General features: G+C 37.7%; 1 protein-coding gene across 1 annotated transcript in view; it reads left to right on the top strand.

The window, feature by feature from the left end:
- The first annotated feature begins 5474 nt into the window (after positions 1 to 5474).
- Positions 5475 to 27978, top strand: part of UTP20 (UTP20 small subunit processome component) — a 94226-nt gene continuing 71722 nt past the window's right edge. Inside the window, exons 1-15 of the mRNA XM_020287898.2 lie at positions 5475 to 5701; positions 6630 to 6710; positions 10263 to 10329; positions 10432 to 10564; positions 10914 to 11102; positions 13468 to 13549; positions 14361 to 14498; positions 14955 to 15110; positions 15670 to 15816; positions 15901 to 16035; positions 17395 to 17472; positions 19210 to 19388; positions 23833 to 23988; positions 24093 to 24181; positions 26183 to 26288. Coding sequence (XP_020143487.2) covers positions 5657 to 5701; positions 6630 to 6710; positions 10263 to 10329; positions 10432 to 10564; positions 10914 to 11102; positions 13468 to 13549; positions 14361 to 14498; positions 14955 to 15110; positions 15670 to 15816; positions 15901 to 16035; positions 17395 to 17472; positions 19210 to 19388; positions 23833 to 23988; positions 24093 to 24181; positions 26183 to 26288 — 1781 coding nt within the window. The 5' untranslated portion in view covers positions 5475 to 5656. The remainder of the gene's footprint in view (positions 5702 to 6629; positions 6711 to 10262; positions 10330 to 10431; positions 10565 to 10913; positions 11103 to 13467; positions 13550 to 14360; positions 14499 to 14954; positions 15111 to 15669; positions 15817 to 15900; positions 16036 to 17394; positions 17473 to 19209; positions 19389 to 23832; positions 23989 to 24092; positions 24182 to 26182; positions 26289 to 27978) is intronic.

Raw genomic sequence — 27978 nt, 5'->3', positions numbered from 1 at the left:
TTCTAGAAAATATGTCTTCCCAGACAGTACTTGATTATAAATAGTATATTTGATTAAGGGAATATGTCCACAAGAATATACTGAGCCCCACAATGTCTTTGTCTCTGGAATTCCCTATAAATATAAACCAAATTCAACTTATAGATGCTCCAGAAGGGGATGACATTCTTCCTTTCTCTGGTCCCACAAGGCATCAGGCACTGTCCTCTTCCATTATCCTTGCCTTGGGACTCTCTGTCAGCTTTTTGCTAGAGGCTGTTTCCAGAATTTTCTATGAGGGACTGTAAGGCCCTATGTGATCTGCTATACATATGTCCTCTGATTTTCTCTGCTCTTTACTGTGTTCCAGACATGCCCTGAACAAGTCTGGAGCTCAATCCTGCCTCAGTGACTTTGCACTTGCTGTATTCCTCTACTTATCTTTGTCCAAATTGTCCCATGGCCCCTTCCCTATGTTTTTTCATGTTTCTACTTAAATGTCATCATATCAGGGGAGCCTTCCCACCTTATATAATATAGAAAACTTCCCCCACTTTGCCCTGATGCTCCCTGAATTTGGTATCACCTAAGCTACAATAACAAAAAAAGTGCAAAACCAAAGTGGCTTATATTAGATAGAAATGTAATATTCATCTCATTTAACAGTCAAGAATTGAACAGTCTAAAGCTGGGGTCTCTGCCATCTTCTACTCTTGGCTTCTGAGAATTCTTCAATCAGTATGTCTCAGCCAATGGGAAAGAGAAAGAAAGAGTCCAAGATAAGCAGCTTCATCTTTCAGCAAATGACCTGGAAGTTACACAAAGCACTTGCACTCACAACCCATTGGGCTGAATTTGGTCACAAAGTTATACCTAGGTGCAAGGTGGGAGGTTGGGGGCGGGGTGTTGGAGCAATGTAGTCTGTAATTCACGGACACATAACCAACTAACACTTGAGATGGGTGTCATCCTTTTTCTAAAAGATGAAAGGGGGAATGAATTCTGTAGAACAATTATAAGTTTCTGCCACACTCTCTTTCCACCAGCTATATTTATCTCCATAGCACTTATTGCACCTGACAATCTGTACACTTCCATGTTTATTTTTTCTCCCCACAATAGAACCTGGGTCTCATGAGGGCAGAAACTTTGCTTATTTACCATTGTACCTTCAGCCCTTACACCAGTGCCTGGCACATCGTAGGCACTTATGAATATTATTGAGTGAGTAAATGAATGTTTTTTCCCCAGCTGGTGTCTGAAATACTCACTTTTCTTTATGATTTACTTTGGATCTCAATAGGTCAAAATTTTCCTGGTTTCTGGTGTTCATGAGATTCTGGTCCTACTTCATCTTAGGGCTCCCAGAATTCAAGAACAGGGTGTTGTCTTTTCAGATCCCATCTCAGATAGCTGTGATGTTCCCCAAAAGATTCCAGGTTGAGAAGAAGGAAATAGGGACAGATGCATTTTTTTATTAATAAATTAATGTACTTTACTTTTAGAGCAGGTTTAGTTTTACAAAAAAATATTGAACGGTAAGTACAGAGAGTTCCTATATTAAGCCCAAGGATGCTAAAGATGACATTAATGGCCAATAGTAACTTGATAAAGTGTGGCTTTGTCTTAGGAATTAAAAATAATGAAATTTGTCTCAACTATTTTGAACCTTTGCATACACTGTTCCCTCCACCTAGATAACACTGTTTCTGTCCCTGCTCCTCCCTTGCCTGGATAATTCCTATTCATCTTCCAGGTCTCAGCTTAGATGTCACCTCCACCCAGAAGCCTTCTCTGTCTGTATTCTACTTCTATGTCTAGGCTAGGTAAACTCATGTGCCCTCCAAGTCCCTTGAGCTTGAAATTGCAGTGCACTGGGTGTGAAGAAATGTGAATTTAAAAGAGCCAACTCTTCATGATGAATAGAGTGGCTAAGTGGAGCTTAATTTAAAACAGAGTCAAACAGCCATTTGTTGACTAAAGGTCAAACATGTACTCTGAGTCTCCTGAAAACCCATACCTCTGTTCAACTTTGGAACTTCCAGAACTCACCTGACTAACCAATCAGAGCTAAGCTGTATCAAATGATCTGAGCTCAGCTGTACTGACCAATCAGAACTAAGCAAGTTTGAATCTTTCATTTGCATAAATGGATCTGATGGAGAACCTGGGCAGAAACTTCTGTAAAACCTGAACCCTCCCTTTGTTTTCTGGAAAACACCTTTGTTTTACACCTAAGGCTGCCCCTTCCTGGTTTTCAAACTGTTTACTAGAACATCTCTTTCCTTTAAATCCCTTTTCAGAGGTCTTTTGTTCACCTAGGCAATAAGGAAACAAAGATTAAAATGCAAAACTTCCAGGAGCGCCCTATAAAGCTAAAAAGGAAAGAATAAAAGAATTATATGCATAAGTTTCCTGGCTGGCATGAATGGAGAAGGCAGAGACATGACAGAAAAAGGAAACAGAGAATGGTATGGGATATTCAAGGCCTTGGCACAGGGGTCAAAAGCTAGGGGCAGGGAGATATTCATAAGGAAATGGTGGTGCTTCTCATTGCTGCTCTTGATATTCCATAGGACCTCAGAAACTTAGCTTTGGGAGAGACCTTAAAAATTCTATTATGTAACCCAAAGCCCATTCAGGAATTATATTACTCTTAAATTTGTCAGGGTTAAATTAAGTATTGTATGCTTTGTTAGTTCAACAAACATTCATTAAACAACTCTTAAGTTCAAGGGATACACTGGTGACACAAAGTTGCAAAGATACATGGTTTCTGTTTTTAAGGAACTCCTCAGGTGGCCAGATAGTAGAGGATAAATGGTCATTTATTTATTCATTCAGCAAACCATTTATTTCATGCTCTGTGCACCAACACAATAACATGAAAGATTGGTATTATTAATACTCCTATTTTATAAATGAGGAAGTTGGGTCTCAGAAAAATTAGATGATTTGTCAAAGGTTGCACAATTATGGTGCCTGGCACCACTGTAAGCATCTTTCATTAGTTAGCTTACTTTGGACAACAACTGCCTATGAGGTAGGTGCTTTTGTCAGCTCCATTTACAAATAAGAAAATGGTGCTAAGAGAGGGTAACTTACCCAAGGTCATACTACTAATAAAATGGCAGAAACAGGATTCAAACTTAGACAGTCTGGTTCCAGTATTCATGCTCCCAAACACCATATTATATTGATATATTGTTAAACCAATTAAATTAAGTCAGTATATGATGATATGCAGTGAGTGATGTTGACCAAAAATAAGTGACTAAGACAAAAATTTCAATCAATGGAGGTTTATTAAGCCAAAGTTGATGATGCTCTTGGGAAAAACAAATCACAGACAAAACTGTGGCTGTTTATACAAAAGGGAATTTGGAAGTTTCAGCATTTAAAGGCATAGAGAAATTTTTTTTAAAAAGTGTATGTTGGGGAGTAGTGAGACAAAAATGCTTACTTTCTTGTGAGACTCAGGAAAATCTACATTTTACATAAGGTAAGATGAATGTTGAAAGAGAAAAAGAGAGTGAGGGAAGCATCAATTATGTAGATGTTCCTGGGTAAGTGGAAGAATGTTTGATCCTATCTTCTCTCTGTCCTGCACCTGTGAAGATAAACTTGTGATTCATTATTACTATGGAATCAAACAGACTTTAATTTTAGTAGTCAGATGTAGCCTGCAGACCCAAAGCTACAATTTGCATGTCCTTGCTTATGGGAGGCCAGCAAGGAATTTTCTTAATGAATGATCTGTTGGACCAGTTCTTTACAGGTGTCTGAGCCCTTTACCTCCTCTTTTGTATAAAGAGTTTGGAGGGTAGTCCTGAGATTTTTATTTTCTTCTTACAGTAACAATGTAAAAAAAAAAAAAAAGTCAACATAACTTCAGTCAGTTCTTTAAGTTTCATTTTTCATTTTTCTCTCCATTCCTTATTGTCTGGTTAACTGTATTACCAAAAATAAATAACAGAGAAGGAAAAATACACAATTACATGGGGGTGATTCTGGGAATAGGTTGGGAACATTGCATAGAGTAGGAGCTCCTACCCTCAAGAGGCTTCTGTAGGCTTCTGACTCTCTGAAATCACCTACACATTTTCATGTGAATGAGATTACTTGCATATTCTGGGGAGAAGTTCTACAGCTTTCTTAGATTTCCCTGAGGATCTGTGACCTGTAAAACACTACAAAGTCTCTAAAGAAAAAAAAAAAAAAAGCCCAATTATTAGTCTTGTGGAAGCCAACCAAACCTTGGGCACTTCAGTATTTTATTATAAAAAAATAAAAACTAGAAATGCTTTGAAGGCATTAAAATATTTAGAACTACCCTGTGATGACACAGAAAATGTTGATTCTATAATGCCAATAACAACAATTTGAAAGTGTTAAGTCCACTTCCTCGATTCTGATTGATTACCTTCTCAATCCATGTAAATCTGGCTTCCTTTCTTCCAGCTAGACTGTACTTGTCAAGGTCATCAGTGACCTCTACCTTGTCACATTCAGTAACCACATCTCTATCCTTAACTTTCAGTATAGTTGGGCACCAACTCTGCTTCCATGCCATGGCTAGTCTGTTTTTACCTTACTAGCTCTTTTTCCCAGTCACAAACACCTCACACTATTTAGGTGTATTTAAGGTATCTAAGTCATATCTTTAGCCCTGACTGCTACACTGAGCTCTATACAGCAATGTATCCAATTGTCTACTTAACATCTCTCCTTGACTATCTAAGATGTAAACACCTCAGACAAAATATCTATGAATACAAACAGAATTAGTAATACTATTACTGTCATTCTTGTTTAGCTCCCAGAAGAGTGCCTGGCCTATAGAGGACTCTCAAGAAATAGTTGTTGAATGAAAGAATGAATGAATGAATGAATATTAAATGGGGGGTAAGATATTTTAAAATCTATTTTTAAAAATTCCACAAATATGTGTATATATAAACCGTTTTTGCAATTATCTTTAACAACACACTATGCCAGAGACATTAAAATGGTAGGAAAAACACCAAAACATTAACAGTGGTTGTACATGAAATTAAAAGATTTTTCTTTAAAATTCTTCTGTTTTCCAATTTCATTTTGAGAGCATATTGGTTAACAATATCAGAGTTTGGAGTCTGAGTGAAGGCTGCCCTTTACCAGCTGCACAACCTTGGTTTCCTCTTGTGTCAAAGGGGCTTAAAAAATACAACCAGTACCTCATTTGTATTTATTTAGCATTCCCAGTAGGCTTTACTGTAAAATTACTGACGGAAAGAGCTTTGCACAGTACAGAGTTCATACTGAGGGGCAGTAATGTTAGCTGATGACAGACATGCTTTCTTTTATAATAAAAATACATGTTTTTCTTGCAAACTTTTGCCGTAGACAGTGAACTCCTCGCCGCACCATTGACAAATCTGCCCCCTTAGCAGCGCCCTGGCTCCTGCCCGCTCCCAAGGCTGCGCCTGCTCCGTCCCCATTTCCGCTCACGTGACCTGTTCAGGCCCCTCCCCGTTGCCAACATGGCGGCGCCCAGCGGCTTAAGCCGCACGTGAGAAAGTTTTGGTACCTGGGAATCAGAAAGTACAGGCTTGTGAGCCATTTTCCCCTCTCTACCGCTGGTTGCATCCCTTCGCCGCTCCTGCTGGCCCTTGCAGGCCGCTGCCCCTTTGCAGCCATGAAAACAAGGCCTGTTTCCCACAAGACCGAGAACACCTATCGGGTAAGTGTGGAAGCTTGGGTCGGTAGCTGCGAGTCCTGGCTGCCTCAGCCGTGAGACTGGCTCCGAGCGGGACTCCAGGGGCTAATAGAGTTCTGGGCCAAACGTGAATCTCTTGCCTGGAGGCTCTGCCAGTGTAGGAAACAAGGGGCGGGGGGGTTAGGGCGAGGAAGGAAAGAAGTCTGGACAGCAGATTTCGCCCGCAAATTTACCAAGTCTGGCCCGTCATGGGAATTCTCTTCAGACCAGAGTTAAATTCATTATCGCAGGAGATTGCTTAGGTCCTATTCTCCCCTGCTCTTTTACCTTTAAGGACCGAATTAGGGGGCGGGCCGGCTGGTGGAGATTAGTGATTTCCAGCTAATGGCTGCTACAGCACTTTCTCTGCCCCTTGATAGTTTCTTTACAGGTTTTACTATACAACCGTAGGTCTGTATATGTTTAAAACCACTTATTGCAGCGACTTAGCTAGTTCCCTTTGCTTGTGCCGGGGTATGAAACCTGACAGGTCTAGGGAGACCAATCGCCAGCCTTCACCTTGGTTCACCAGTGTAGCATGGAAATTTTATTTGAAATAACATTGTTGGAAGAACTTATACAAATACATAGAAATATTCATTATCTTTGAATAGTGATGCAGTACATTTGTTTAAGAGTCTATATTGTTCAGTTTGTTTTTACACTTATCCATTGTGATTTATCAATGATGTCTGCTTTAGTTTCAAAACTCAATTGTACATTTTATGGTATAGAGAAAACACTTCTGATATTACAAGCAAAGCATCCCATTAGTTGTAAAGATAATACCTAAAGCTTATTGAAGCTTTAAACTTTCTACTTTTATAAGGAAATTGCCCACGTATAATTATAGCCCTCAAACAGATATCAAGAACTGATAAGTGATGTATCTTAAATATGCCTTCTCTCCCAGTTTCTTACATTTGCTGAACGATTGGGGAATGTGAATATTGATATTATTCACCGGATTGATAGAACTGCAAGCTATGATGAGGTAAGAGAATGTAATATTAACCACCTTCAAATATTCATAGTTGGTGTTTTAGTTTCTCCTGTTAGTAGAAGTGAATTGTTTTTCAAGCCATTCCTTTGTGAACATGAAATGCATTAGACTTGTGTTGTCTAATACAATAACCACACATGGTAAATTAGATTTAAAATAAATTAGAAATTCAAGTACTCAATAGCCATATGTGGCTAGTTGCTACCATATTAGATAAGTGCAGATATGGAACATTCTGTTATTGCAGAAAGTCCTATTGGGTGATGCTGTGTTAGACACTTAACTTGAAACTCAGCTGGATTTTGTGATTCTGGCCTCTTCTTTTTCTATATGCTGCAAATCCATATTCTTATAGCTATAATTTTAAAGTGATTTTGAGCAAGCGATTTTTCTGGGGCTAAGTTTCCTCCTCTATAAAAAGAAAGGGGCTAGACTACATACCTTTTTCTAGTTCTAATTATGCCCTAACTGTCATTCCTCTCTCCAGAAATCTTTTTTTTTTTTTCTGCATTAAGTCATTATTCTTGTGTTTACCTTTTAAGGTCTGGTATAACATGCCTTTAACTTGGGTATTCAACCTCAGTTCTTACTGTTCTTCACTTGACTCTAGTCAAACTCCACTCACTTGTCTTTGAATGCATTGTCTCTACCATGTAAGTTCAATGTGTTAAATGATGTTATCTAAGTAAGCACATAATATTTTGGGAACTCATAGTGAAGGGAGCCTAACCTAAATTGTTTGGGGATCTAGGATGGGGTATCAAAAAAGGTGATCTAGACAAGGTGATGCCTGAATTGAGTCTTATTGTTTATATAGGTTTTAGCATGACAAAAAGGATAGGAAAGGTTGTTCCAGGCTGAGAGAGATGCCTATGTAAAAGGTTTGAAGATAAGAGGATGCATATCACATTCAAGAAACTACAGAGGTTCTTTGTGGTTATAGGTATGTGTAGGGTGTTTGTGTGTGTTGATGGTGACTTGGATAAGGGAAAGGGGCAGCTAGTGAGATAAAGCTAGAGAGGTAGGCAAGGATCATAAAGGGCTTCCTATGTCAAACTAAGTTTGGATTTTTTTCTGAAGCTGTAGGGTGTTATTCTAGGACTGTGTGCAGGGAAGTGAGTGACATGATCAGGTTTAAGTTTTTGATTTCTCTGGCTTTAGTGTGGAGGAAAGAGCAGGACTGGAATCAGGGCAAACAGTTGTGAGGATCTGGCAGTCTTCTAAGTAAGAAATTACTATGATATTGGCAGTCAATATGGACAGAAGAGAAGGAATCTAGGGATATTAAGGAAATGAAACGGATAGGACTTGTGACCTACTATGTATGCAAAGAGGAAGAGAATGAGGTTAAAGTTTTTGGTTTCAGTAACTGGGTGGTTGAGGATGTCACTCATCAAGATAGATTTATAGGAAGAGGAACATGAGGTTGTGAAGGGAGGATAATTAGTTCCTTTTTGGGTTTGTTGAGTTTGAGATACCTGTGGCCATCCAAATGATAGTGTCCAAAAGATGTTTGCATATGTGGGTCTGGAGTATAGGTGCCTTCAGAGGTGGAATTACAGATTTAGCATTCAACCTATGGTTTATAGTTTAAGCCACAGGAGAGGTTGAAAGTATGAAGGGGTAGAGTGTTAAGTTAGCAGAGAAGAGCCTGGGATGGGATCCTGGGCTGGGCGGTCCAGAATGGCCTCAGTCACATGTCTGGCAGTTGGCTGGGGCTTATTGATCTTGGTTCTTCTCTTGGTCTCTTATTTTCCCATAAGCTAGACTAGGTTTCTTTTCATGATGCAGAATCTTTCCAATAGAGTGAAATCAGGAGCTACAAGGCTTCAAAGCCTTGCTTTGGACATCATAGGGTCTCTTGCATTGCATGTTATTGGTCAAAGCAAGTCTAGAGGCCGGACCAGATTCAAGGGATAAGGACATAGACTCCATCTCTTGGTTAGAGGAGCTGCAGAGTTACATTGTTAAAGGACAGGGACATAGTCTATCATAAATGGCTGGGCATATGCCAGTCATTTTGCTAGGCTAGAAATGCCTTCTGCATTTAGGTTTTTTGGGGATTTTTTTGGTTTTTTTTTTTTTTAGACAAGATTCTCACTCTGTTGCCCAGGCTAGAGTGCCAAGGCATCAGCCTAGTTCAAAGCAACCTCAAACTCCTGGGCTTAAGCAATCTTTCTGCCTCAGCCTCCCAAATAGTTGGGACTACAGGCATACGCCACCATGCCCAGCTAATTTTTTCTATATATTTTTAGTTGGCCAATTAATTTCTTTCTATTTTTAGTAGAGATGGGGTCTCACTCTTGCTCAGACTGGTATCGAACTCCTGAGCTCAAACGATCCACCCACCTCGGCCTCCCAGAGTCCTAGGATTACAGGCATGAGCCACCGTGCGTGGCCTGCATTTACGTTTTAAACTATGATGTATATATCCCTTCTTCCTTAAGAAGCACTGAAACAAAATTTAATAGTATTCTCTTTTTTCCTTTTTATTGTCAATTGGTTTTATATTATTTTAATTTTTATTGTTTAAAGATTTCCAAAGCACAATTTTAGGATTTCCTTTTTTTGAGATTATAGAAGATTTGGTATGCTGTTTGTATGCTTATGTGTTTATTCTCTCTTTCTCTCTCTCTCTCTCTGTATATATATATATATATATATACACACACACACACACACACACACATGTGTATTTATATATACAGGTAGATACACATACATACATATTTATCAACTTTACCTTTCAAAGTACAAAGTAATGATACTGTGTTAACAAGCTAAACAACGTAGTGGCGAACTTAGAAAAAGCCTGTTATCTCATGCCTCTCACCCCTTATTGCCAAGGAAAACAACAATTCAGTATATGTGTGTTCTTCCACACTTTTCTTCATTGGGGCATATCATCAACATCCTTCTAGTTCAATATGAATATAATTCTTTAATAGACCCATAATGTACCTTAGTATGTATAGATATAAGTTATTCCAACTATTTTCCTGTTGGAAGTTTAGGCTGGTTAATAATGTTTCCTCCCTACCACAGTAAAGCTAAATAAACATCTTTTACTTACATGTTTGCAAATTTTATAAGAACTATATCCAAAAGTAGAATTGCTAGGTCAAAGAGCATACCTGTAATTAATTTTAATGGAAATGCCAGGTTACTTCCCCATAAGGTTGTAGCAATTCATATTTCCAAAAGCAGAATGAAAGAACTGTAGGAAGTTGACACATTTTTCTGTGCTAAAATTATAAAAAACACAGGAAAAGGTTTTTTCCTTAGTGTGACCATTATATATAGGCTTTAGAGAATTACTTGCTCAACCAAGTCAATAAAATGTTGTTTTATAAAGCATCTGTTGATATTACACTTCTGGTTGCTTTTTTAAGTATGTTAGTTAATGCTTCATTTTTAAAAAACTAAAACTTTTTAAACTCTTGACTATCATTGTCTTAAGATGTTAGTGTATCATTGTTCTATTTACTTCTATCATAGTTTTCTTGGAGTTCTCTGATTAATGGACTGCTTAAATCTTGACAGGAGGTTGAAACCTACTTTTTCGAGGGTCTGCTGAAATGGAGAGAACTGAACCTCACAGAACACTTTGGTACCTATTTTGTTCATCCATAATTTGCACTTTATATGTTCCATACAGCTAAATAGTGGTGTGATGGAAAAGAACAACATATTCTTTTTGTTTTCCACTCAGGGAAATTTTACAAAGAAGTTATTGACAAATGCCAATCATTCAATCAGTTGGTCTATCATCAAAATGAGATAGTTCGGAGTTTGAAGACTCACCTGCAAATTAAGAATAGTTTTGCCTATCAACCCCTTCTGGAGTAAGTAGCATCTTGGGGGAAAGCTCAACTGCATTTATCAGAGTTTTAAGAAGGGTCGTGTTTCATAGCTACGTGTGTCTTAGATCAAATGTTTATAATTTAGAAATAAGAATTTACCATGTTTTGCTTTTGTTGTATACTCCTGAAAAAAAAACATTTTTATTTGACACTGTAGGAGAAAAATTGACCACTACTTGTGGTAGAATATGCCTTTATCACTTGAGGCTTTACTTAGAAGTATGTTGGTTTAATTAATCCTATGATCATAGGCCATCTATTATCATTAAATAGATTTGTAGCCTTTTTTTAAAAAAAACTACCTAATCATTTCCTCCTTTTTGTAATCTAGTTTAGTTGTACAGTTGGCACGAGATCTGCAGACGGACTTCTATCCACACTTTCAAGATTTTTTTCTAACTATCACTTCAATCCTGGAAACTCAGGACACAGAGTTGTTAGAATGGGCTTTCACCTCGCTGTCATATCTTTACAAGTACCTGTGGAGACTGATGGTGAAGGACATGTGCAGTATATACAGGTGACCTTTTTCACTCTCTCTAATATATTTTTTAATTGACTTTCCTTTTTTCATTGACTTCTGTCTAAATCCAAACTACCTTTCCAGCTTAGTGCTTAATTATTTCCTTATACAGAGTTGATTCTCCAGCCAAAGTGATCTACAGTCTAGTCTACCAGTCAGTGTTGACTTGGCCATCTCTCATCTCCAGCTATTAAAATTATACTCACCCGTCAAAGCCTGACTTGGGTTCCATAACCTCCATAGATATTTCTAGACACTTCAGCCAGAAGTGAAAGTTTTGTACTCTATCTAACCTTGCCATTTTCTTAACCACTTGTGCTACCCAATTTTTATTATAATTGTTTGCTTATAATGCAAACCCTGAGAACCCTGTCTTAAACATCTACATTTCCCCAGCCACAAATATACTTACTAAGCTGAAAGAGACACTCGGTATTTGTGAGTAAATGTGGACAGGGGAAGAGATTGAATTCTGTAGTAGCTTTTTTGTTTAAAATAAGGGAAAGATTGTTTATTAAGTCTGGGATTTGATGGAATTTTCAATTTGGTCTTCAGATTGTTTCTACATGCTATAATTGCTACAGGGATATTTAAGATCGATGATCAGCCCTTTACTCACCAATAAAAAGTGTAGGTATAGAATAAGACAATAGATTTTTAGTGCCACCCTCTTACTCTGCTAATTCTTTTCTTTTAGGAACTTTGAACAAAGAATGAGAAAGAAATATTTTTCTAGCTTTCACTAATTCTCTATGAAGCTTTTGGTAAAATGTGTTAGAGACTAAGATTATTTCATTAAACAACCCACAAGGTCTTTGGGAAATATAGTTTATTTGGTTTTATGACTTGAGCTGTCATAAAAGTCATCACTTTTATGTCTCTAAGTCAGGCTCTTCAGTTCTCAATTTATTTGCTTTCAGTATGACATCTTCATTAGCCTGGATATTTTCATTCACTCATGTGTTTGGTAAATAAGTGTTGAGTATCTGCCATACATCAGGCCTGGTTTTGTTGCCCATTTTCTATCAGTGGTACCAACATTTTTCCCGTCTCTGAGTTTTGGCACCTTAGAGTGCCAAGTTATCTTCAAGGACTCCAAATCATCTTGATTCTGTCATTTACACAGTCAATGAATATTTATTGGATGCTGTGTGTATATCAGGCATTTGAAATACAATCAAAACAAATAAAAATCCCTCTTTTCAAAAAGTTCACATTTTGGCAGGGGAAGAACATCTTGGGCACATGCCTGGCATGCTCAAGGAGTCCCAGATGGCAGAACAGCCTGTATGGGGGTGATGGTAATTAGGTGATATAAGAGAAGTGGTAAAGGGGTCCAATCATAAAGGGCCTTGTGGACCAATGTAAGGTCTTTGGCTTTATTGCAGGGACTCCTGGAATGTCTCTTGGGTCTATCATTTGCCATTCCCTCTCTTACTAGTCTCTTTCATGCCTGTTGTTAGGCTAAGCTTGACTTGAACACCTTTCTAATTGGATTACCAGCCTCTTCTTTCCTCATTTATTTCATCTTATATATTGCTGTCAAATTAATCTTTCTGAAAATGTTCATTTCTCATTCAGCCAAAATTTATTAGTATTAATACCTGCTGTGAGCAAGGGGCTGTTAGGTCCTGAGCTTATGGCAAAAATAGGAGAAACATATTCCATGCTCTTCTATCATTAGGGAGACCAATTTAAACAATGTGATTATATATCAGTGATTATTAGTCATAGCTGCATGGCCATATGACTTTGAGTAAGTTGCTTATGCTTTCTATTTCACATTCATTATCTGTAGAATGGGGATAATAATAGTACCCATCCCATAGAGTTTTTGTGCTAATTAAATGAAGTAGTAACACAAAGTAAGTGCTTAGATGTAAGCTGGACCCCAAATTCCTCTGCTTGCTATTCAGAGCTACCCTGAACTACGTCATCCTTCCTGTTATAGACAGACAAGTCTCCTTGTTCTTTTGGCTGTGGTTATTTCTGCCTGCCTCATCTTTCTTTGCTCTCGCTTCTAACCTAATATGTACTCCAGTCCCCACCTAATTCTTCCTGTCATTCAGAACTCACTACAAATTTCCACTTTACACAGAGTCTTGTCTGTAAGAGCAACACCACCAGTCCTAGGGCTCTTGGTGCTGTGGCCTTCAGTCTTCTGTTCAACGTGTGTGTGTCTTCATGATAGAATGAGATTTTAAACTTGTTATATGCTTGCTATGTCAAATGAAATTTTAAACTTGTGCTGTGCTTGCTGTGTTTTCCTTGCATACCTAGCACACTGTTGGAACATGTCATTGACATGTATGTCTTTATTAATATTATATGATTAATTATGTCTTATTTTTCTCATGTATAGCATGTACAGTACACTCCTGGCTCATAAAAAACTACATATAAGAAATTTTGCTGCTGAAAGTTTTACTTTTTTGATGAGAAAGGTTAGTCTGATATTTTATATATTTGTTGGTATTTAATCAATAATCTGATGAATAGAATCGGATATCTTTTTTTAATGTGGTTATTATGGACTAATTCTCTGTCTTTCTCTCTCTCTATATATATACACATATGTGTATATATATTTATGTATAAATGTATACATATATGTTATGTACATATATGTATATATTTATATATGTATATATACATGTATGTATATAGAGAGACTATATGTATGAGTACATATATATGTCTATATATATAAATGTGTGTATATATATATACACACACACACAGAAACCTGTTACTATTTTGAGTTTATCTCACAGTAAGGTTTAGTCTTTGCTCACAAATTAATGTGGTATAATTTGGGTCACTCTTTTATTGTTATTTAGGTTTTTGGAAGCTGTCAGTGTATGTATATCAAAAGTGCCCTCTGATTCAAGTCAGTAAATATATGAGAAGTGAGATTAGCAGGAATTTTTGTAATAGTTTCCTGGAAGGAACTGGTAGCATAGTGTTATGTTCATAAAATACAAATATATGATTTACTTTAAAAGATAAAATGTTGCCTTAAGTAGTTTTCATGGTACATACCTTCCTGTCATACCAGTGAATTCATACCAGTGAATTTTTTTTGTGGCATTCCAAGTGAGAGCACATGCTTGGAGTAGTTTCAGATCATTACAAATGTCTGTTTCTTCAGAATTTTTTGTTAAGTATATTTATGTTGAATAGCAAATAAGATTTCTTCATGTGGATATATTTATGTTTGTGAATATAATTTTCCATTTTTATTTTACATTTTAGGTCTCTGATAAAAATGCACTTCTCAATTTAATGTTCCTTGATCTTGATGAACATCCAGAAAAAGTAGAAGGAGTTGGACAGTTGCTCTTTGAGATGTGTAAAGGAGTTAGAAATATGTTTCACTCCTGTGCAGACCAGGTAAATAACTGGGAGGAGTACTTAGAGTCTATGTGGAAGGATTAAACAGAAAATAGAAAAGATTTAGGTAAATAATGTGAAGAGAGAATAGCCTAGAATCAATAGAAAGCACTAAATGAGGAGTGTTAGAGGTTTAACAATGTTTGTCTAATGGAGGCCCTGGGCAATTAGGTATTTTTACTTATAAAATCATTACTGTTTTTGTCATCCTGGGTATTAGAGAGCGACATAAATTGATTAATGTGTGAGGGTAAGTTGAGAAGGGAGCAATTGTATGATAAATTACCCATCCCAGTTTGGAAACTCCTTTTGGACACATAGTTAACTTGATCATCAAAGCTGGCATAGTCTTGATTATTCCAAACAAGAAGTAGCTAATATAATCAGAGTAGTAATCACAGGGTGATACTGAAAGATTTGTATGTTGATTTTAATGACTTATATTCATTCCCACAGGCAGTGAAGCTAATTTTACGAAAGCTAGGACCAGTTACTGAAACTGAAACTCGACTACCATGGATTTTAGTTGGAGAAACACTTAAAAACATGGTCAAATCCACTGTATTCTATATCTACAAGGAACATTTTGGTACATTTTTTGAATGTTTGCAAGTGAGTTCTAATCTTTAAGGGGTATATAACAAGGAGTGTAAGAGTTTATTGTTGTTGCTCTTAGATTTGCAGAGCACTCCCAGAGATGGTATTTTATAATACCATCTTATGTTTTCTTTAGACTTCCTCACACATACTAAGATTTTCCTTCCCTCCACCCCCCTGTACTGTTTTTATTTGATATGGTACCCTGAGATACAGTAGAGAATAGTGGTTAAGGGAGGCTCTGGAGCCAGACTGCCTCTGTTTGAGTCTTGGTTGTATCTTTTACTGCTAGTATCATTTGGGGAAGTTATTTAAAGTCTCTATTCCTCAGTCTCTTTATCCGATAAATGGGGCTGATAACAGCCCCTACCTCAGGGTTGCTGAGAGGATGATGAGTGCACTCAGTAAATGTTACCTGTTATTGTCATTAGTGATTCCTGGCAAGTGTGTATTTTTCTTCCAAAGCAAAAGAATGTGAAAAGTTGAACTGCATCATATAATATTTTCATTATTGGATTAACAGATGAGTTTGATATTTTGTAGTTATTCTCTCTGTTACATTCTTTGTTTGCAGGAATCCCTCCTGGATCTAGGTAAAAAGGTAACAAAAACTAACTGTTGTGAAAGTTCTGAACAGATTAAAAGGTTGTTAGAAACATACCTGATACTTGTGAAACATGGAAATGGATCAAAGATAACCACACCTGCTGATGTTTGTCAGGTGGGTTCCCTAATTAATATGCTTAAGAGTCTGTTATTAAAAGCTGATTGCCAAGTATGCTTTTTTTTATTTTTATTTTTATAGGTATTGTCTCAAACATTACAAATAACCAATCTTTCTACATCTTGCCTGGAGACCCTGTTGGATGTCATTTCTGCTTTGATCCTAGGTGAAAATGTTTCCTTGCCGGAGACCCTCATCAAAGAAACCATAGAAAAAGTAATTTCAACAAATATTAATTGAGTAGTTAATAATATGTTTAGCAGTGAATAAGCTGCTGGGAAATACAAATGAAGCGTGACAAAGGCTCTTCCCTCAAGGAATTTATAATCTTGTTAAGGAGATGTGAATTGCATGCTATAATAGAAATAAGCAAAGTAAAGTATGGTGAAAGCTAATCTATACAGCAAATATTCTGCAAGCATGTGTCCTGGGTGTGAACTGGGTATTCCAGGGTAAACACTATGATGCTTATGGTTTTTGATTGTTTTGGGGGACCTGGGAGTGAGTAGTTGTAATTTATGAACTAATCTGTTGGAGATTGAATTATAACTATTAATTCTGCCTAGGGTTAAGAAACAGAAAGCTTTTCAAAGGACTTGTATTTGGGATAATCATCAAAAGTTAAATAGCAGTCTGCCAGTCAAAGAAGGCTTAAAACACTAGGAGAGGAAACAGCAAAAACATGTGTTCATAAATGTATGCAGTCTGGGCACATGGACATATGAGGAAGTGTGATATGATATCAGCAAATCTCTGTTTGGCTTTGAAAAGTGAGATTGGGTTTTAGCCTGCAGGTAGTGGAGGGCCCTGGAAGAATTCTAAGCAGGGACGTGATTTGCTGAGATCTGCATTTTAGTGAATTTGGAAGATAGAATTGAGTTTGGAAGTGGGATTGAAAATAGAAAGATCAGTTAGGTGCTTCTTAGCTTCGAGGAGTGCAGCAGTTTGCTTTGGGGAAGGTGTAAAATTGTGCTACTTGTGCTTTCGTAATTCTTTATAGCTGGGCAAAATCAGGCAGCTTTTGGGCAGAGCCCTATGTATTTGCTAGGAATATAGTGCCCTTTGCATCTGCTGTAATGCCTTTGGAGAAGGCTGAACATTTGGACAGAATGTTCTGGTTGAAGTGTGCCCGCCATTCCTTTCTTTTTTTTTTTTTTTTTTTTTGAGACAGAGTCTCGCTTTGTTGCCCAGGCTAGAGTGAGTGCCGTGGCGTCAGCCTAGCTCACAGCAACCTCAAACTCCTGGGCTCGAGTGATCCTTCTGCCTCAGCCTCCCAGGTAGCTGGGACTACAGGCATGCGCCACCATGCCCGGCTAATTTTTTTTTTTTATATATATATCAGTTGGCCAATTAATTTCTTTCTATTTATAGTAGAGACGGGGTCTCGCTCTTGCTCAGGCTGGTTTTGAACTCCTGACCTTGAGCAATCCGCCCGCCTCGGCCTCCCAAGAGCTAGGATTACAGGTGTGAGCCACAGCGCCCGGCCCGCCATTCCTTTCTATAGCTGCTTTTCAAGGGAACAGGGAAAGTACTCTCCGTGTGCTTACATTAATATTTTTTGCTTGTGGTCCACAGATATTTGAGAGCAAATTTGAAAGACGTTTAATTTTCAATTTTTCTGAAGTCATGTTTGCTATGAAGCAGTTTGAGCAGGTAAGCAAGATATTAAGTTTGGGGTAATTTTTTTAATCTATTATGATAAAATAATTCTATTTGAAATCCTGGGATTTTTGTTTGTTTTTTGAGAGGAGCAGAGTAAGTGTGTCATGTGATGTGTTTGTCAATGTTTCATTAAAGAAATCACATTCAGTTCTAGGTTGCAAGTGAAATTATTCCTATGCTGAGGCATTTAAAATGATACCCAGTAATCAACTTGATTTTTTAATAATCCTTTAGCTAGTTACAGAACCATGTGCTAAAATGGAAAAACCAGTTTAAGGAACTTATAGGTGAATTTGAAACATAGAAAATAGTTTCTGAAACAGTTTTTATAGGGAGAAAGTTGTCAATTCATTTCATGGCTACAAAGTAAATAACTGAATGAGGTAGAAATGGTTCCTCAAATCCTGAGTTTATTTTATCCCTTTCTCCTCATGCCCATCAAATGTCTGCCCCTCCTCCTAGCTAGTAACCCTATAGGATACTTCATGGAAAACTATCCCTGTATCTGTCCTCTCATTCTTCCTTTCAATCTTTAGTCATATATATTCTCATGTAATATATTGTCTCATTTTGTATCAAAAAAAAAAAGAAAAAAAACCTGATGAAACCTTTTCTCTGTGTCCTAGACCCTGTTTCTTCCTGCTCCAAGAGGATTCTTTAGCTTACTCTGGTTTTCTTAGCAACTGCTTTTTTCTCTTCTCCCCTGTTCCCTTTGGTCTTTTTAAAAAACAACAACAAAATCTTATTTGTATCAGAGTATTACATGTGTGGATGCAGTTTAAAAAGTCAGACAAGGCTAAGAGGCAGCCATTTGTTCTGTCTTCTCCTCTTACCAGCAGCAACCACATCAAATGATTTTTAGCTGTTTTTTTCTGGTATTTACTTTATATTTTTAAATCATCTGAATATACTACCCTTCCTTGGTTGGTTAGTTTCAGTCCTCATCTGTAGACCTCTTCCCATGGGAGATTAATTTTAGTTCTTTTACACCCCTCATTCTCCTAATAGTTACACAGTAAATTTTGGTTGTGTCCGTATTCACCACACACTTAATCCTTATAAACAAGGAGTATTTTATGATTATATATTATTTTTTGTATGCCTTCTCATTTTTCCTAGAGTTTGTAATTGCCTCATTCTGTAAAAATGAGGAAATTGTTTTCTTTGAATACCTAGTCAGTGAATCTGTCTTTGGACAGTGTGGTAAATGCCTTTTACCTGAAAACTGTCTGATCATTTAGCAGCTCAATTTTTCTTTTTCTTCTTTCTTAGAGGCATTCCTCCTGGAGCAATTCCAGTCTGAATGCACTGCTCTCTCAGCACCTTCACAGATGTTATACTGGCACTTCCTTTTGCTTCTCTCCTGTTTCCTGGGTCCCATGTTTTTCTCTTGTTATAGTTTACTCTCTAATTTTGGTAGAATACATTTTCCAGAGGTTCCTGAGAAGAGGTGATTGAGATTTAGTATATCTAAAAATGTCTTTATTCTCTCTTCACCCTACATTGTTTGTGGGCTGGGCACAGAATCTGGAATTCTAAGTTATTTTCCCTCAGTTTGTAAAGCATTGCTGTTTTATCTTTAGCTTCTGTTATCCTGTGGAGAGGTCTAATACCATTGTGATTCCTGATTCTTTGTTTATGATCCAGTTTTTCTGAAGTGTTGGAATCTTTATTAGGTGTTCTGAAATTTATATCTGTTAAAAAGTGATTTTTTTTTCTTATTTTTAGCTTTTTCTACCAAGCTTTCTCTTATATATTGAGAATTGCTTCCTAATTAATGATGCCACGGTCAAAGATGAAGCTCTGGCCATTTTGGCCAAGCTCATTCTGAACAAAGCAGCACCTCCCACTGCGGGTTCTATGGCAATTGAAAAGTACCCTCTGGTTTTCTTACCAGAGACGGCAGAGTAAGTTTTCAATTTTTATTCTATTTATATAATGCATCAAGAGTACTGTGAAAAATGAAGATCTGTATGTATCAACTGGAAAGATGTCCATAATAAGTTGTTATGTGAAAAAAGCAAGTTGTAGAACTACATACGTAATACATATAGTATAATCTAGTTTTGCCAAATTAAAACAAAAAGTGTATGTAAGTGTAGTAAAACACATGAAAGGATACACAAACCTGTTAACTTTGTTTATACCAGAAAGATGGTAAGGGAAAGAAAGAGGCGATTATTAATTTTTTTAACCATTTATTTGAAAATAATTGTAGATTCACATGCCATTTGTAATAAATAGTACAGAGAGCTTTCACATCCCCTTCATTCAGTTTCCCCCACTGGTACATCTTGCAAAGCATACTGCAATATCACAACTGGATAATTGACATTGGTACAATCCACCAATATTCACATTTCATCAGTTTTATGCACTTTATCTGAGTGTGTATGTGTATATGTATATACAGTTCTATGCAGGTTTATCACTTGTGTAGATTTGTAACCACCACCAGAGTGAAGATACAGAACTGTTCCCTCACCACAAGGATCCCTCATGTCACCTTTTAATAGCCACATTCACCCTTCTGCTCTCCGTAACCCCGGCACCCACTAATCTGTTGTCCATTTTTATAATTCTGCCATTTTAAGAATATTATGTAAAGGAATTATACAGTATACTTTTTGAGATTGGCTTTTCCTCCTCAACATAATTCCCTTGAGACTCATACAAGTTATCGTGTGTATCCATAGTCCCTTCCTTTTCACTGCTCAGTACTACAGTATTTCCTGGTTTGAATGTGGCATCGTTTGTTTAATCATTCCCTTTTCAAGGGACATTTAGGCCATTTCCAGTTTTTGGCTATTACAAATAAAGCTATTATGACATTCTTCTTTTCATCTGTCTGAGATAGTGCCCCAAAATGCAATGGTTGGGTTGTATGATAAGTACATGTTTAGTTTTATAAGATGTGTCAAACAGTTTTCCAGAGTGGCTGTGACATTTTACATTTGACCAACAGTGTCTGAGTGATCCAGTTCCTGTGCATCTTTACCAGCTTTTGGTGTTTATCACTATTTTTTATTTTTGCCAGTCTGATATAAGTGTAGTGATATCTTACTACAGTTTTTATTTTTTTAGCCAACAAGATCAATCACTGTAGTTTTAATTTGCATTTCCCTAATGGCTAATGATGTTGAAACATCTTTTCATGTGCTTATTTGCCATCTGTATATCCTCTATAGTGAAATATTTGTCTATTCATTTCTTTGGCTTTTTTTCTTTTCTTTTATTTGAGATGTGATCTCACTGTGTTGCCCAGGCTGGTCTCAAACTCCTGGCCTCAAGTGATCCTCTTGCCTCAGCCTCTTGAGTAGTTGGGATTACAAATAAATTATAAAATAAGCCTTGAAATCTTTAAAAACCCTCTTGTTTTATTCTTCATTTTCAAAATTGTTTTAGCTCTTGATCCTTTGCCTTTCAATATCAATTTAGAATAAGCTTGTCTATGTCTATAAAAAACCTTGCTGGGATTTTGTTAGGAATTGCAATAAACCTATTGATCAATTGAGAGTATTCAACTTACTGTTTTCCAGATGGTTAAGTGGGTATGCCTCTATGTAGATTAGGAAAACAGTTCCCTTATCATTCTTTTGTGGTTATACTTAATTTTCTTATTTCCGTTGGAGTAGTTAGAGCTGTTGTTGTGTTTGTGGTTTGCTTTGAGGCAAGTAGGAATAGATATTCCTTGAGTTTGTGCTGAGTATTTAGCTTTGAAGCTTCCCAGCATCTGCTGGGGTAGGAGCTGTTGTCCCCTGGTCACATGGCACAGCTGTTTAATAGCTTTTGAGTTTGATAAGCTTGAGATTCTGGAGCCCCTCTTCTTACCACCTCCTGACACCTTCGGCCTACCTTAAAAGTAGCTTCTGTATCAAAACATGCCAACAAAATCTTGCTGGTTTTTTAATTTACTGAGCTCTGATTCCTGAGGAATGGGTAATGAGTAACTCCTGTAGAATTATTCCTTTGGAACTTTTCTCTGGATTTTGCAACACCAAGCCAATCTCCAACAGACTCATTCCTTGCAAGTGTCAAAACTGTGGGTTCTGTGGGATGGCAGTGAAGCTGCTTTGTTGGTCGGCTTCCATGGACTTCCATCGGGTGAACAAAGGCACTGACTGAGCCTGGGTATCTGGCCATCTTGCATTGTTAGCTCAGCCTCCTGGGAAGGTTACAAGGTAAAATAAACAACCAAGAATTCCCATGTATTAACTTACTGCAAGTACCACAACTTCTGTGTTTCTTTCTCTGAGAAAACATTCCTCTGCCACCCCCCACCGAGACACAGTACCCATATGAATGAATGGCACCTTTGTCTTGATTTCTTCCCTGAAGATTTTTAAATAATAGTTTGAATATTTGTAGTAAGAATCTACTCATCTGACTGGTTTGTTGTGAGAATAAAAAGAGATCATAAATGTGAAAAGGCTCTTTGGGAGATAAATTTATTCCATCACTTGACAGTTATTTATAACGTCAGGTATTGTTCTAGACACCAGGGTACAACAATGAGTGAGAAAAAGTTTCCTTCTTTTGGGAGTGTAATATTCTTGTGGGAAGGGGTGTGGAAGCCAGTAAGCAAGGTGATTTTAGATAGTGATAAGAAGCAGCCTGTAGTCCCAGCACTTTGAGAGGCTGAGGCAGAAGGATCACTTGAACCCAGAAGGTCAAGGCTTCAGTGAGCTATGATTGTGCCACTGCACTGCAGCCTGGGTGACAGAGTGAGACCCTGTCTCTAACAAACAAAAAAGATAAGAAAGTAATAAAAAGAAGATCCAACAGGGTGTTGAGAGGGAGAGTGAGTGGATAGCGGGCCCTTACTCCTTTCCTGAGAGGGGACTTTTGGACAGATTGTAGTGATAGGAAGCATCCAGCCTTGCAAAGATCTGGGTGAAAGACTTTCCAGGCAGAGGAAAGAGTTACTGCAGGGGATCCAGGACAGGAGTAAGCTCGCATGTTTGAGGAGCAGAAAGGAAGCCTCTGTGGGTACAGAGCCGTAGACAGAGAAGAGAGTGTGATCAGAGGAGCTGAGGGAGGTAGGCGAGGGTCAGATCACATAGGGCCTTACAGAACAAGGTAAGGAGTATGGATTTTATTGGAGGAGCTCTTTGGCAGGTCTGATAAAGCAGGGAAGGGAGTGACATGGCAACTAATGACTCACTTTTTTTTAAAGCATCTCAATATTTGGTAAGATTTTTGCAGATTGTTGAGTCATAGTTATTACTGAAAAGACTGTATCAAGACTATATCAAGATGACTTCTGGGAATTGATAATTGAATTAATTTAATTATCTATCTTGATTTCCAAACACTCAATATCCTGATAAGTATGTAACAAAAGAAAAGGTAGCTTTGGGGTTAATTTTAATGATCAATAGGGCACAGGAGTAAAAAGCTAATATTCCACTTCTGTTGCATAACAAGTAACTAAACTGGAGTTGGAGGATAAATTGTAAAACAAATCATTTTACTTATTATTTCTGTTTCTATGACTTTTTTAAATTTCTTTATTTATTTTTTTCTATTTTTAGTTGGCCAATTAACTTTTTTTTTATTTTTAGTAGAGACAGGGTCTTGCTCTTGCTCAGGCTGGTCTCGAACTCCTGAGCTCAAATGATCCACCCGCCAAAGTCTCCCAGAGTGCTGGGATTACAGGCGTGAGCCACCACGCCCGGTCTATGACTTTTCTTTTGATTAGATTTCTGTCTTTAAAATAGAGCTGAGGTATTAGCACACCAGCAAAAATGAAAAGAGGCAGGCAAGAATAGTACCAGAGTAACAGATACCCAAAACCTAGTGCCATGTCAGAAAGTATCATTGAATAATTATAGATCCAATTAAAGCAGCAGGAGAAAATTACTTTTAAATCATAATCATTCTAGTGGTATTTTTCATCTTCAGCACAGTAACTTTGCAACATGATTCTACATTCATGAAGTAGTAAAATTCATGTCAAAAAGGAAAGTGGGGTGGAAGAAGTCAGTTCATTCCAATGAACTACCTTTCAGAAACATGCCCTTGTTTCCCATTTCCCATGCCCCCTGACCTCTGGGATACACCTTGTGCTCCAGAAATTATACCTAAAACTAGAAGAGACTTGGTTTAAGTTATGAAGCAAATTAAAATAGAAATAGAAGGAAGTAGAGCCAATGGAGTTGAAAAGGGCTTTCTCCGAAAATCAGTAAGTGACTCACATTTGTTTGGATATTTATATTTAACCATCACCAGTAGTTCCTTTCTCCCAAGTGCTCTACAAACGTAAGGAACCAATTTTATTTCAAACTGCAGAGGGCAAGAGAGGTTGTATTCTCTCTTATTTTAAACATTTATTTATTTTTTATCCTTCAGATCCTATATAAGGCAGAGGAGGACTAGAGCCAAGGGAGGAAACAAACAGTTTCCAGTATTGGACCATCTCTTATCTATAATTCAGTTACCTCCAAATAAAGATACTACTTACTTTTCACATTCGTGGGCAGCTCTTGTAGTGTTACCTCATATTAGGTAAGAAAATAAACTCTGCTTAACATGCTGATTAAAATATGTTAGCCATTCCGTGAGAAAGTGCCAGGCTGAACTTTTCCTTTTTCTCCCCACTCCTTGGACAGACCTCTTGAGAAAGAGAAGCTGATACCACTAGTCACAAGTTTCATAGAGTCACTCTTCATGACAGTTGACAGAGGGAGCTTTGGAAAAGGTCAGTTACCATCACCATTTGTTTTCTTCTCTTCTTTTCTGGCACACCAAAGTAACTGTAAACAGATGAAATGTTAGAGAATAATGCTAACATTGTGTTCTGGCATGACCTCTGTTGGATAATTCCAGGACAAAAAAAGAGGATACAAAGGGCATGTTTCACTTACACCACATAATGTGGTTGACCGGGTCATGGTTGCTTGAACATAAGGAAGGTAAAGTGTCAAATGCCATGGTTTAGCAGGCCATTCATTTACAAGCCCCAGACTATGTCTTGTTTCCCATCTCCCACGCCCACCTGACCCCTAATATACACTTTATGCTTTAGGCATTTCTGTTTGCTCACTTTGAACAAAATACATTCTTTTACAACTGTCTGACTGCCTTTGCACACGTGTTTCCTCTGCCTGGAGACCTTTCTAGGTCTTTGTCATTCAGTGAACTCTTGTAAGCATAACAACTCTAGGAAGACCTTCATGAGTCCTCCAGACAGAATTAGGCTGCCCTGCCCTAAACACCATTTCCTATCATGTGCTTGTATGTCTTCCCTACTAACCTGCAAACAGTAATTTAAAAGCAGGTATTTTGTTTCATTCTAGCATAGCAATTTTTTCTAGCACATGTATATAGTAGTCATTTATTTACTTACGTATTAGTATGCTACATTCTATGTTAGACACTAAGCAGACATATTGGAGAATAAAGTAGACTCACCACATCTCAAGTGTTCAGTGGCCACGTGTGGCTAGTGGCTACCATATTGGATTGTGTCTACATATTGACACAAATATTTTCACCATTGTAGAAATTTCTATTGGATGGCACTGATCTAGAGCCCAGAGCAGAGTCTGACAAAATCTTTCTATAAAGGACCAGATAATAAATATTTTAGGTTTTACAGGCCACCGTCAGTCTTTATGACATATATTTTTTTAGCAACCCTTTTAAAATGTAAAAAACCTTCTTGGCTTGCGGGCCATATAAAAACAGGCTGCCTACCAGATCTGATTTGTAGGCCAAAGTTTGCTGAACCCCTGGGCTAAAGACTGAACAAGTGTTTAATTAGTATCATTAATTGAATATATTATGGGTAATAGCCATAATTGAATAATGTGACTTCTTATAAACTGGAGAAGTAAAATCAATATGAGTTTTATACCAGGATAATTTCTTAGATATTGAAAAGTTGAAGCCTACTCTCTTCAAGAGTCCTAGTTTTGATAATGCCAATGAGTAGAACCATTATACTTCATCCTCATCTTGGTTAATGAAACATTATTATTATTATTATTATTATTATTATTATTATTATTATTATTTTGAGACAGAGTCTCACTTTGTTGCCCAGGCTAGGGTGAGTGCCGTGGCATCAGCCTAGCCCACAGCAACCTTAGTCTCCTGGACTCAAGTGATCCTCCTGCCTCAGCCTTCTGAGTAGCTGGGACTACAGGCATGTGCCACCATGCTTGGCTAATTTTTTGTATATATATTTTTGGTTGGTCAATTAATTTCTTTCTATTTTTAGTAGAGATGAGGTCTCGCTCAGGCTGGTTTTGAACTTCTGACCTTGAGCAGTCCACCTGCCTTGGCCTCCCAGAGTGCTAGGATTACAGGCGTGAGCCACCGCGCCCAGCTATTATTTTTTTTAAAGAGAAAGTGTCTTGCTTTGTTGCCTAGGCTGGACTTGAACTCCTGGGCTCAAGCAATCCTCCTGCCTTAGCCTCTCAAGTAGCTGGGTTTATAGAGGTGCATCATCACTGCACCCATCTCTGAAACATAGATTTTTATTTACTACTTCTGAGTGAATATTTTTCTTAAAAATAAAACGTAAGACTTAGAAACTTCTCTGTTATATTTGGACATTTGACAAATGACACTTTAAAGGGCACAAATTCACTTTAATAACTTCCCATAAATAGCAAGTATTAGATAAATGAGATGTTTGATAGTTACTATGTCAAGGAAATAAGTAATGTGGTTTCTTCTGTTTTTCTGCCCTTAGGAACCTTATTTGTTCTTTGTCAAGCCGTAAATACTCTGCTAAGTTTGGAAGAGTCTTCTGAACTTCTTCATTTGGTTCCTGTGGAACATGTGAAAAATTTAGTATTGTAAGTAAATCTATCTTCCATTTGGCTTAGTAATGGATAAAATGTAAAAGCCTTAGTTTTTGTGAAATTTTGGACATAATAAAAATCATTTTGATCTATTTTATACCTGAATTATATTCAAATAGTGAAATTTAATATTTAGATCATCTAATTAAAATAAATACATTTTTTGGCATAGTCTTTAAGTACAGATTCATCTTTGCAAAGCGGTATTTTGTTGTGTGTATAAATTAGTGTTGCAAAATTTAAAGGATTTATAATGCCTATCATTTCCAATAGTAACATTGCAGTGTTGAGCTTTTGTAACTTTTTTAGTGGTTTCAACATACACATTCCCACTGCTTTCATATTCTGCCTCAGCTTGACATGATCAACAATTCAGAAAACGTTCCTGTGGTCTTTTTTCTACATATGAAGCAATCCAGTTTTTTTGCTTATTGATTTGGCTTATTTGTTTTTTAAAGTTTAGCTTAGCCGGGCCCTGAATTTTGTAGTATCACAGGGCCATTGTTGTACCTTTTCTAAAGACCAGGCTGTTGAAAACCTAGTGAAGTCATTTGCTTCTTTTCCTGGAGTCTAGGCCATTTTATTTCCAGGCTTTTTAAAGCAGATTTACTCATTCACTTTATTCAGCAAATACTTGTTTCCATTTCTCATGTACCAGGCCCTTTTCTAGACACAGGGAAACAGTGGATGAAGAAGACAAAATCCCCTGCCTTCCTGGAGCTAACGTTCTAGGCAGAAGAGACACTAAGCAGAGTAAATAAGTAAAATATATAACCTGTGAGAAGGTGCCAAATGCTGTAAAGAAAAACAAAGCAGGGCCAGGGGATAGGGAGAGTCGAGAGGTTATAACAGGGATAATAGCAATGTTACATAGGGAGGGCCTTAGCAAGGAGGAGCCGCCTGAGCAGAAGCCTGAAAGCAGCAAGGGACTAAGCCATGAGAATCCCTGGACTCTGAGTGCTGACTCTCGGGGGTGGGTTCCTGGCTTGAGCAGCAGAAAGGCCTTCGTGGCGGGTCAGAATGAGGGGGTGGGCAGTAAGAGAATAGGACGTAGAGGTGGAAGTGGCAGGTGTGTATGGCATTTAGGCCACTATGAGCCCTTGCTTTCACTCTGAGTAAAAGGGGAGGCCACAGGAGGATTTGGGGCAGGGGAATGACTTAGGCCTATACAGGATCACTCTGCTGCCGTGTTGAGAAGCAACTATAAGGGAATAAGGGCGATCAGTTTGGAGACTTACTGCAGCAAATACGAATCTGGGCAACGTTTGAATTCCTCCATGGTTAATTGAATTTATTTAAATTAACTTCTTTTAGGAAGGATTATTTCTTTGAAATCACCATGTTTACCATATTGCATATTATTGACTGTTCTGTTTAAACTTCTCATACTTTCATGCTTGGTGTAAACAATTGAAAGTGCTCTAGAGGTTTGAAATAAAATAGCACAGAGTGGGGTCTGTATGTCCCCTGGAAAAGGCCAGCTGGCCTCCCAGCCAGTGCCTCTTAGCTTTGCGGACTTGGAGATGTCCGGTCGGAGTGGATTCACTTTTGAGGGAAGGGGTGTAAACTTCAGAATAGATGCAGGATTCTGTACCTGGTGCTGTGCTGGTGACTGGCTGAGCATGTCGGTTTCACAGCCAAGACAGCCTGGGTTTGAGTCTTGTCTCCACCACCTACTGGCTCT

Source organism: Microcebus murinus, chromosome 10 (genome assembly GCF_040939455.1).
Source record: "Microcebus murinus isolate Inina chromosome 10, M.murinus_Inina_mat1.0, whole genome shotgun sequence".
NCBI classification, from domain to species: domain Eukaryota; kingdom Metazoa; phylum Chordata; class Mammalia; order Primates; family Cheirogaleidae; genus Microcebus; species Microcebus murinus.
This window is presented reverse-complemented; position numbering and strand designations above follow the sequence as displayed.